General features: G+C 42.5%; 1 protein-coding gene across 3 annotated transcripts in view; it reads right to left on the bottom strand.

Moving 5' to 3' along the window:
* Positions 1-281: 281 nt before the first annotated feature.
* Positions 282-11,736, bottom strand: part of Vwc2l (von Willebrand factor C domain containing 2 like) — a 194,758-nt gene continuing 183,303 nt past the window's right edge. For 2 of the 3 annotated variants that reach the window (NM_001413944.1, NM_001413945.1), the window contains one exon: positions 285-3,533. In NM_001413944.1, the coding sequence (NP_001400873.1) occupies positions 3,385-3,533 (149 nt within the window). In that variant the 3' untranslated portion in view covers positions 285-3,384. Of the gene's footprint in view, positions 3,534-11,736 lie in introns of all 3 variants that reach the window. The other variant, XM_017596605.3, reaches the window with a different exon arrangement.

The raw sequence follows: 11,736 nt of genomic DNA, 5'->3' as shown, positions 1-11,736 counted from the left end.
AGCCTGGAGGAAAAGAAGGTGTTTGTCCCTACCATTTAAAACACTCACACTTGCAGTTTATTTGAGCCTCGTTGTATGATCCACCCCGCCCCCAAATCAGCCTCATACTCTGAAAAATGAAAAATGCAAACAGGCAAATACCAAAGACAAAACTTAATTCTAATTGGTTACAGCTGTAACGACACATGTGCTGTCAGAGGACAGATGCTCCCAAGAGCTCGTCATTGACTAAGGTGTAGAGAAAGGAGAAACTTGGGAAGGAAAATATACCACAAACAATGTTCACTGGTTAACACACTTTATATTTAACAAAATAATTTTTTAATAATATATTCTTTTACACATCAAATATTGTTGCTAGAATCCCTTTTTTACAGTTTAGTATTTAGTGGTTTGTTTTTTCCCCCCCTCTCTCTCACTAGTTTTCAGGCACACCATTTTTCAAAGGTTTTAGGAACTGAATCAGTTTAACAGGCATCAGCTGACAAACCAGATACTGACCCCTTATTTAAACATAGCTGAATTTAAAGTCTAGAGCCAAAGGCAGAAGAGAAATAGTAACACAGAGGCGACCGTGTGGCTGTAATCAAAACCTTAAAAAAAATAACAAAATGGTAGACCAGAAGAACTCTGATGTTCTGATCTTGGAAAGAATTTCTCCGTGACCTGGTAGTAGGAAGTTGTTGAATGTTTATCCATTTATGAGAAATCCTGCCACAGTATAGCTCTGTCTCTCGCTTAAGGTGGGAAAACATTGGTGCTTGGGAGCGTTAAGGGACATACTGTAGTGAAGCCGAGCACAGTCAGAAGAACAAAGCAATCAGACAAAAGAAACCAAGCCCAAACCCGACATAAACAGTGATAAAAATCTCCTGCTCAAGTTTGTCATAGAGGCCACTATTGATCTGCTGCCAGCCCAAAGCTCTCTGAAGAATGTTGAGCGAGTTACACTCTAGCCTACCCAGTCCGTGCTGGGAATGTCAGTGGGCTCAGATACAAAATTTCTGTACCTTGGCTTCCAGGTTGCCCATTCTGTTCCTAAGAACATAGTAACTCCTTAATAGTAGATAAGGGTCTAGGCTACATGGGTCTCTCTATTAGCAGTATATTTTTCTCAGTTTTTGACCTTATTCCTGTCATTTATTGTAATAATGATAATGATTGTTATGTCTTTCCAAGAATGTGGGTTTTTGGAACTGGTGTTAGGCAACCTTAGAGCAAAGAAAGCCGTACAGTACAACTCTGTCTAGACATGGGGGGAAGTATGGAGTGCCTTTGCTTTTGAGTGTAGGCATAAATCATGCAGAATTGCTCATGAATGATTCATGGCTGTCTCTATGATGTATCCATAGTGGCAACTGAAAGGCACCAACCTCTCAGCAAATTGGTGTTCTAAGGGAAGGCGGCTGGATGTTCTTCCTCGGATGGCACCAGGATGGTTATTTGTATCATAACACAAGCACAGTGTGTGTAAAAGTGTCAGGTCTGGCTCGTCAGCACATTAATTTTGGAAATGACAACTCTTTCTTGATGACAGGCAGTGCTTCCAGGGAGGAGAGGCTGACAATTTTAAATGAGAAAACTAATTTATGAGACTAAAGAAACTGGTGTCCGAAGAGTGGGTGTTAGAAACATCACTTAACAGGGAGGAGAGTGACCCTTGGGGTTACTGTTTGTGCATGATCCAAAGGGCTCAGGGGCTCAACAAAGTCATGTGTGTGCAGTCTTCCCAGCTTGTTATATGACAGACATGATATAGCTGGATGACACAGCTTCCCAACCAGGTAACACTTTGTTCCCTACCCACACCCCTCAAGGACTTTTGGCTAAGTCTGGGGACATTTGGTTGATATAACTAGGTAGGTGCTCCTGATACCTAGTGGAAGAAATCCAAGAATGTCGCTTAGCATATCCGTCCATGTAACGTGGTCCTTCACAGAAGCCACATGAAACGCAGATTAGGGGTGGAAGCAGAAAACAAGAAAAAGAAAGACAACTGGAGATGAAGAATACTTTGAAGTTTCCTAAGGACCCTATTAGATCTGCACCAAGGTTTTTAGGACAGATAGTGGGATAAGTGACTAGACCATGTGGTCTCAGAGCTGTGAATTTTATACTGGAGGTGGCATCAGATACCCTGTGTATTTCTTTTATTATTATTTTTATTATTATTAATTTCCATTATTAGACTAGCAGCATTACCAGGGCAACCTTGAGACTCTTCAAAGGTTCTCTTTAATCGCTTAGTACCTATTATATACATTAAAAAATGTTAAACTAATGAAATTGTATTGTGCAAGACTCACTCTACCCTAATCTTTAATTTACATCAGCACTTAAGGTGGAAAGAGTGTCCTGAATCTGGATTTTAGATTTAGGGCTGAGTGGTTGTTACTGGAACGTGGCAAACACAGTCCTGAACCATAAAAACTGCTGTGTATAGGACTGGCTTTCAGCCAATTGGAACTTGAAAGTCAGAAATGTTTAGAAAGATTGATTCACAGTGGGGCTACTCACCCTGGTTCTGGTATTTATATCGCCCGATGACAAGGTGGGCTTTGCTGTGTGTTTAATTATAAACCAAGCTCAAAGCTGGCATCATGAAGAAGTCCAGTGATTAAATGCTACACTTTTGAAAACCCGTTTCTGTGGGTTCTTCAGTCATGGTGTTCTCGCTCGCCTACTTGGTTCTGATAGGCAGTTTCAAAATTTTATGTGTGAAATGTGTGGTCTGTAAGAATCAACAGTGAGCCCCAATGTATACCTGTTTCTCGCCTGATCTGCAGAGGACCCAGTTTACCTCTCTGTTTCTTAGCCTACAAACATAACTACCCCCAAGAGAGTCAAGGCTTGTACACTCTTCAATCTTTCCCCTCTGGAAGGAGACTTCCCCCACAAAGTTTCTTTATCAAACAATTCTCATGAAAACACAAAACTTTACCGTGTAGTCCAATCTAACCCCTTTAGATTCCAAAGGTAGAAAACATACAAGAGAAAAATGTAGGGTGCACACCGGAGTAAAGATGGAGTCAATCAAGGGACGTGAGCTGGCAGGTCAGAGGCATCACCTGGGAATGAGCCTGTCCAAGGCTGTGTTCTTTCTTTCTTGTCCAAGAAATCTTGGTTGTCTAGTCACCATCAAGCATTGACAATTATAAAAGTGCTTTAGATAGCTATATGCTATGTGTATTTTATATAGCAAGATAAAGAGAGAGAGATTTCCTCTTCGTAAAATATTCACTTTTGTCAACCCCAGAAGATTTTGCTGGTGACCGTGTTGTAGCTGGCAGGGGTTTGCTTGCTTATTCTGTTGAGTGCGATATGTGTGCAGTGTAGAAGCCATAGCATCCCCTCTTAGCACTTGTCACCGGTCGGGAATTTGCCCTAGACAGTCTGCTTGCCTTGGCATTCGCGCTTTGAACACTGAGCGGGTTTCCACCAATCCCCGTTGTGACAGTGACAGATGTTACAGTCGTCCACTTTAACTTCAATGCCAGCTGGAATTATTGTAGTTCCTGCAAAGCAGTTTGGACCTGGAACACACATATGTATTAGTTAGTGCATTAAATCTGGGAGTCTCCCCTCTACCCTTTCTTACTGCTTCCCAAGAACAAGTCCATTGTAAATCATGAATGAGAAGGTCAGGCTGTGCCAACAGCTTGTCATCAAGGAGCTTCTAGTCAACCTCTTCAGAGTCAAGCTTTCAATCCCATGATCTTTCGCACAGAGCTTATATTTTCTATGTATTTCACTCTGAGAAAGGGGAGAGAAAGACAGAGACAGAGAAACAGAGAGAGACGGGGGGAGGAAAAGAGGAGAGAGGGAGAAAGGAACACACACACACACACACACACACAGAGATATAGAGAGACTGCTTATTGTCTCCTTATCAAGTACATTATGGGTTAAACTTTATTTGCTTTGTCCTCTGGGTATAAAGGTGGTGAGGTGCTCCATGAACCGGCTTGGCCTCACATTGTCATGTGTACCCATGGTGGTTTCTCTCCCTTCATGTGGAAGGATATAGCAATGAACTTGCTCACTCCCCAGATCCTGCTGGGTTCCAGGAATCCCCAGCTTGTTTCTTGATAACAATGAATAATTCATGGGTGGATGATTTATTCATGTCTCCAAACAAGCTTTGTTAGAGGTTCATTTGATTTTTATAAATGGAGTTCCTTTAATCTGTTGGCTATCTTCTTTTCTTTTCTTTTTTTAAAGGAAAGACCCAAATGGTTGGCTTTTGAATTTCAGCAAGAATTTTATTTTACCTTATCAGGCTCTCAAGCTTTACAGTAGATGACCCCTGCTCACTCTATGTGGATGAATGTGTTTGTGTCTGTCTGTCTGTCTGTCTGTCTGTCTGTCTGTCTGTCTGTCTTTCTAGTGAACCAACCTCTCTCTCTCTCTCTCTCTCTCTCTCTCTCTCTCTCTCTCTCTCTCTCTCTCTCTAGTTCTTGTCTCTTGTCCCTCCATCCTTTGTTTTTTGAGTTATTTAGTTTCTCGCTTTGTTTTTGTTTTCCTCATATAAGGATGCTGATAATCCACATGGTTATTTCCCAGGTTGAAATAGTATTAGAAATCTCTTCCCAAGGCATGGTGGACTGCAGAGGAATGGTACGAATTATTGGATTTTAGGAGTTATTTGTTGTTGAGTCTCTAAAGAGCCCATTTGGGTAAAGAAGGGAGTGCTGGGTTGTGTCCAGTGAGGATTTGTTATGCCATCAGTTTTGGCTACTGGCCACAGTTACTAACCCAGTGGCAGTCTGGTGACATGTTATTGTCAATGCCCTGCTTTTACTATCTCAACAGTTACTCAAAATGTATAAGACTTTCTCTACTGCCAAGCAAATGAAATCAGAGGCTATTTGTAGTGCTGTTCATTAGTGTAGGCTTACTTTTGCAAAAATTATAGCTACAAGGTATGATGCATATTTGTCACCAAACAACTAGCATACTATGCCTGTAACAATCTTCCTTTTAGAGCTTCTCACTGTGTACACTACACCAAGAGTATTTGTGCTCACGTGCCTTTCCTTCAATCTGCTACAAGCATCTAGACTACGTGCCTAATGATGGAGGCAAACTGTGAAGAGCAGAGTGATGGACGGATCAGGTGAAGTCTGGTGATAATTAAGTATTGTATGATTTTCTGCCTTTACCCAGAAGGCTACTTCTTTTTCTGATTCTGTGATAAGTTCTTGACCATCTTCAACTTCTGATTATTTCACAATCATAGTATTGAATACATATATATACATATATATATATATATATATATATATATATATATATATCAGAGGGTTTAAGGAATTAGTTAGTGGACTGGACTACCCATGTGATTATAGTTCTAGGGGCTCAACACAAAACATGAGTTTCTTCTGAACCCAGAACTGAGGGTTCTTTGGAGAACTTGGATCAAAGGGTGTCCCACAGTGTAGATGATGCTCTCTCATGCCTGTTGCTTAGGCCTGTTTTCTGACAGACACCTGCCAGCCTAACCAGTTTCTTGTAAGGACCCTTGTAGCTTCAGAAACAGTACTAGATCTGACCAACACTGTCTGTCTGAAGTCAGTCCAGAAGACTGATGCTTCTCCCTGTGCCCAATCAAGATATTCTTTCTAAGCATATATTTTAACTGTCTCAGAAGGGGAAGAAAACAATTTAATCATCTTTAAAAGCAAAGATATGCACTCAACAGGCAGACTATTAACTAGTAGGAATTCTCACAGATTCTTTAAAGGATGTGAAAATGGGATGGAAGAAAAAAATCTCTCTGTCTCTGTTCCTGTTCCTGTTTCTGTCTGTCTCTCTCTCTCTCTCTCTCTCTCTCTCTCTCTCTCTCTCTCTCTCTTGATGTGCACGTCCGTGCATGTGTGCGCATGAGCGAGTGTGCACACATACGTGCACCCAGATAGGCTGCTGTCTCCCAGAATGTTGGAAACACTCACTGATACAATACCAGAAGTTAGGTAGAATATATGAGAAGAGACTTCTTGCAAATCACTGTGTATGTCTGGAAGGGATATTTTGCTAGAGCTCTGTTTTGTATTTGCTGTTTTCTTGTATTGCTCTGTTTTCTTGTTGACTCTGTCAGGGGCATGCTGTGATTGGCATGCATTTGATTAACCTCTATCCATCTTTTCTTAAGAGTCACTTAGAATTTGCTGCACTTTCAGCCCAAGAAATATTAATTATCCTGATGGATTGAACACAAATGAAGGATTTTTTACATGTGCCAAGACTGGCCAAAACCATTGCCTGTGAATGATGTAGTGAGCATTCAACTGTCTACCTAATGGCCAGAGGCATTTTTGCAGAATCCAGCTTTCTTGTTTGATCTCCTTAACTTTTGTACTACAGAGATTTTATTGGTCTTGTTCTGGGAATCTCAAATGTGACCATAACAAGTCTCAAGTTTGCTGTTAAAAGTCATATGCTTAAAAGCAATTTAGATAATTGTCAGCAGCAGAATGGTTGGCACTATTTAAAAAATGTTCCAGTTTTAGCCCTGTCCCCAATACTGGTAGCAGTAAGTGCTAATTTTCTTTGAGCATGTGACTGTTCCCCATGAGTTCCTTACATAGGTAATCTTTTGCCTCTACCTGCTGTCCCCCTACTTGGAGATTGCTCTCATTTTTACTTTGTCTAGATGGCGGGATAAATTGCTCAGAAGACCAAGTTGGACGACAAAGCAACACATTTGAATGTATAGGACTTGGAGAAACTCCAGAGGGAACGAATGAAAATGATTAAACTGAAGGTTGGCAGAAAGGACCTCTGAGGGAAGGGTGAGGGGTTGGAATCATTTTATGCAGGAGAAGATAGAGAAACAGCCCAATGACTCTTAGGGACTGGTAGCTTAAAGAGAGGAAAGGTGGCCTGACCACTCATTCTACAATCTAACTTCATAGATTGAGAAGATACACTGATCTTCAGTGAATTGATCTCTCTCTCTCCTCTCTCTCTCTCTCTCTCTCTCTCTCTCTCTCTCTGTCTCTCTTCAAAGAACTGATATTGTGTGTGGCAGTTGTCAAAATTGTTCCTGAACCTAGAGATAAGCCTTTATCTGATTACCACTGCTAGAACTATAGTATAGAAATATTCACTTACAGATGGAAACATAGGTGATCAGTTGTTCAGCTCTTACTCTATGCTGGAATGTTTCTCATACTGTTTTTACAATAATCTAGAGAAGGCCCATGCTCTTTCTCACATAACATTGAGCCTCAGAGAGAGAAAATGACTAGCCAGAGGTTACATGCCCAGAATGTGGTATCACTGAAATATAAATTAAAATCTCTATGGCCTATAAGAGGTTTCCAGTTGCTCATAAAAACAAGTTGTATTCTAGAAGTGGATTGTCAGGGTTAGTTTGTTTGGTTTTTCCTAGACTTGGAGCTTCTAATCAAAATGTAGAAATCTAGCCTGCTCAGTCATTGTAGATGCATATGGAGGTAGGAAATGGACAGAAAGAAACAAGATTGTTTTTCTTCAGATCATTGTCTATTTACTGGTTTTATGTTGTACATTCAAATAGTTTCTAGCAAGTATAATTTGTTTAAAGACTAGAGAAAGTCTTCTGGGAGAAGATATGTGGGCCACGGGGCTTTCCTCAAGGTAGCATTGAAGTTTCCACTGGTGTCACTTGCACAGTGGAAGGAAAGACAAAGAAAATTATGATTATGATTAGGATTAGGAGGGGCTCAAATTGTGGTTCTGTGATTATAATGCATGTGGTCTTTGGAAAACATTTTGTTATCCAAACACAAATGGGAGAACCACATGATACACACTCAGAAAGGATTTAGGGTTTTGAGAATGTGGTAGAATTGGAAATTGGATTCTTTGCTGAGACTAGGAGGTAGGAGGAAAGAAGGGGAAAGGAGACATTTTCCCCATGAGACAGAAGAACATTCTCTACTATTCAACAACTCTTTGAGCGTTTATTTTGCATATCTATAAAACAAAAACCAGCTTAATTTTCTCACAGTCAAAATCGTTCCAGAGAAGTCCTATAAAGAAGAGAAAAGTGTGAAACTGAAACTCTCTGGAGGTATGACTGAGGCAAGCCAAGCAATTTATCTTTTGGACAACACTTCCTCCCAGCCTCTCATCCCAGCCTCTCCAAGGTGTCACTAGACACATGTATAGAATATCTTGTGATCAGAGCAAAAGCACTTGGAATACTTTCTTTTAGCTATAGTAATACATGATTTTAACAAAATCAGCCAAACATAGAAGGATTTCTGTCATATTTGTGGTTATAGGAACCAAGAGGATTTACTCAGACACTAGAGTTCTTTGATAATTTCATGAAATCCCCCTTATAAAAGACTGCATAGGAACAATGGGGATAAAAAGGAGTTGAGACCTGGTCTGATCATACATCAATGCATAGCTAAGTTTGCTTCCAATGATAAACATCACACAATGTTATTAAGGGGCAAATATTTAATGTGGTAAGTGCTCTGACAAAAGCATAGGCAGCTGTGAGTTGTAAGAAAGATCCTGACTCAGTCCAGTGGAAGAGTTTGTGCTGATAAAGTAGGGGTGGAGTGGTGCCCCTAAGGGAAGAAGAAAAGACCAGTGGGGTCCAGTGACACATATACGTTAGTGAGGAACTGATTAGGAAGCGATCAGATACTGGAGTCCAAGAAGTTGTGAAATAGCCAAGACTTTTATGATCTTATTAACATGATTTTGGTGCCTTGAAACTGGTCACGGTAAATGTGTTTACACAACCCAAGTCAGATCAGAAAATGTCACAAGTCAGGGTTTCATTCCCACCTTCTCCACTCTCCATTCCTCAGCTAGTTGCTAGACATATAGAGCATGTTTCTAGGTCAGGGCTCAAGATTCTGGGCTATTTACCCTATTAAAGATTCTATACCTCTACTCTGCTCCAACCTCCGTGTGTGTGTGCATGTACATGTGCATGTGCATAAGTGTGTGTGTGTGTGTGTGTGTGTGTGTGTGTGTGTGTGTTACCTTGAGATGAAGACACTTATGATGTGAATTTCACTAGTGTCACTACAGGACTTGTCTACAGACACTTGTGGGTGGACTAGAGAGGACGAATCTTGGCAAATGCAGGGCTTCCTCTGATGTTGCAAAAATGCCAGTTTAACATTTACATTAGTTTCAGCAGTTAGCACATGGGCTTGAATTAATTGATCAGATTATTGCTCACAGAAAATTCTAAGGGGAAAGACACCGCCCACACCCCCTGCAGAGATGGTGTGATTTCTGAAAGGAGGGCCAGAGAGCAGAAGTAGGTTTTAGAAGAGCAGTTGTGAATTGAACAATGCTCTACTCAATGATAACCTGGTCAAGGAAGAAATAAAGAAAGAAATTAAAGACTTTTTAGAATTTAATGAAAATGAAGGTACAACATACCCAAACTTATGGGACACAATGAAAGCTGTGCTAAGAGGAAAACTCATAGCGCTGAGTGCCTGCAGAAAGAAACAGGAAAGAGCATATGTCAGCAGCTTGACAGCACACCTAAAAGCTCTAGAACAAAAAGAAGCAAATACACCCAGGAGGAGTAGAAGGCAGGAAATAATCAAACTCAGAGCTGAAATCAACCAAGTAGAAACAAAAAGGACCATAGAAAGAATCAACAGAACCAAAAGTTGGTTCTTTGAGAAAATCAACAAGATAGATAAACCCTTAGCCAGACTAACGAGAGGACACAGAGAGTGCGTCCAAATTAACAAAATCAGAAATGAAAAGGGAGACATAACTACAGATTCAGAGGAAATTCAAAAAATCATCAGATCTCTCTGCTCCCAGACCCGGTGAGAGAGAGACCCAACCGCCTGGTCAGGTGGGCACTCCTGAGGCTGCAGAGCGGAAGAGACCACCAACACTGCTCACCCCTGCCCACATCCCTGGCCCAAGAGGAAACTGTATAAGGCCTCTGGGCTCCCGTGGGGGAGGGCCCAGGAGCGGCAGGACTTCTGTGCCTGAGACACCGCCGGAACCTGAAAGAAACAGACCGGATAAACAGTTCTCTGCACCCAAATCCCGTGGGAGGGAGAGCTAAACCTTCAGAGAGGCAGACAAGCCTGGGAAACCAGAAGAGACTGCTCCCTGCACACACATCTCGGACGCCAGAGGAAAAAGCCAAAGACCATCTGGAACCCTGGTGCACTGAAGCTCCCGGAAGGGGCGGCACAGGTCTTCCTGGTTGCTGCCGCTGCAGAGAGCCCCTGGGCAGCACCCCACGAGCGAACTTGAGCCTCGGGACCACAGGTAAGACCAAATTTTCTGCTGCAAGAAAGCTGCCTGGTGAGCTTGGGACACACGGAAGCAGAATTTCTCTAGGACCGGGCACGTTCTGTGTTTACCGGAAGTCCCACACCCGCGGATCCCGGCCCGCAGCAGCTCTCTGCTCCCAGACCCGGTGAGAGAGAGACCCAACCGCCTGGTCAGGTGGGCACTCCTGAGGCTGCAGAGCGGAAGAGACCACCAACACTGCTCACCCCTGCCCACATCCCTGGCCCAAGAGGAAACTGTATAAGGCCTCTGGGCTCCCGTGGGGGAGGGCCCAGGAGCGGCAGGACCCCTGCCAGAGACACCGCCGGACCCTGAAGGAAACAGACCGGATAAACAGTTCTCTGCACCCAAATCCCGTGGGAGGGAGAGCTAAACCTTCAGAGAGGCAGACAAGCCTGGGAAACCAGAAGAGACTGCTCCCTGCACACACATCTCGGACGCCAGAGGAAAAAGCCAAAGACCATCTGGAACCCTGGTGCACTGAAGCTCCCGGAAGGGGCGGCACAGGTCTTCCTGGTTGCTGCCGCTGCAGAGAGCCCCTGGACAGCACCCCACGAGCAAACCTGAGCCTCGGGACCACAGGTAAGACCAAATTTTCTGCTGCAAGAAAGCTGCCTGGTGAACTCAAGACACAGGCCCACAGGAACAGCTGAAGACCTGTAGAGAGGAAAAACTACACGCCCGAAAGCAGAACACTCTGTCCCCATAACTGACTGAAAGAGAGGAAAACAGGTCTACAGCACTCCTGACACACAGGCTTATAGGACAGTCTAGCCACTGTCAGAAATAGCAGAACAAAGTAACACTAGAGATAATCTGATGGCGAGAGGCAAGCGCAGGAACCCAAGCAACAGAAACGAAGACTACATGCCATCATCGGAGCCCAATTCTCCCACCAAAACAAACATGGAATATCCAAACACACCAGAAAAGCAAGATCTAGTTTCAAAATCATATTTGATCATGATGCTGGAGGACTTCAGGAAAGACCTGAACACACTTAGGGAAGCACAGGAAAACATTAATAAACAAGTAAAAGCCTACAGAGAGGAATCGCAAAAATCCCTGAAAGAATTCCAGGAAAACACAATCAAACAGTTGAAGGAATTAAAAATGGAAATAGAAGCAATCAAGAAAGAACACATGGAAACAACCCTGGATATAGAAAACCAAAAGAAGAGACAAGGAGCTGTAGATACAAGCTTCACCAACAGAATACAAGAGATGGAAGAGAGAATCTCAGGAGCAGAAGATTCCATAGAAATCATTGACTCAACTGTCAAAGATAATGTAAAGCGGAAAAAGCTACTGGTCCAAAACATACAGGAAATCCAGGACTCAATGAGAAGATCAAACCTAAGGATAATAGGTATAGAAGAGAGTGAAGACTCCCAGCTCAAAGGACCAGTAAATATCTTCAACAAAATCATAGAAGAAAACTTCCCTAACCTA

The sequence above is a fragment of the Rattus norvegicus genome, chromosome 9 (assembly GCF_036323735.1).
Source record: "Rattus norvegicus strain BN/NHsdMcwi chromosome 9, GRCr8, whole genome shotgun sequence".
Lineage (NCBI taxonomy): Eukaryota > Metazoa > Chordata > Mammalia > Rodentia > Muridae > Rattus > Rattus norvegicus.
This window is presented reverse-complemented; position numbering and strand designations above follow the sequence as displayed.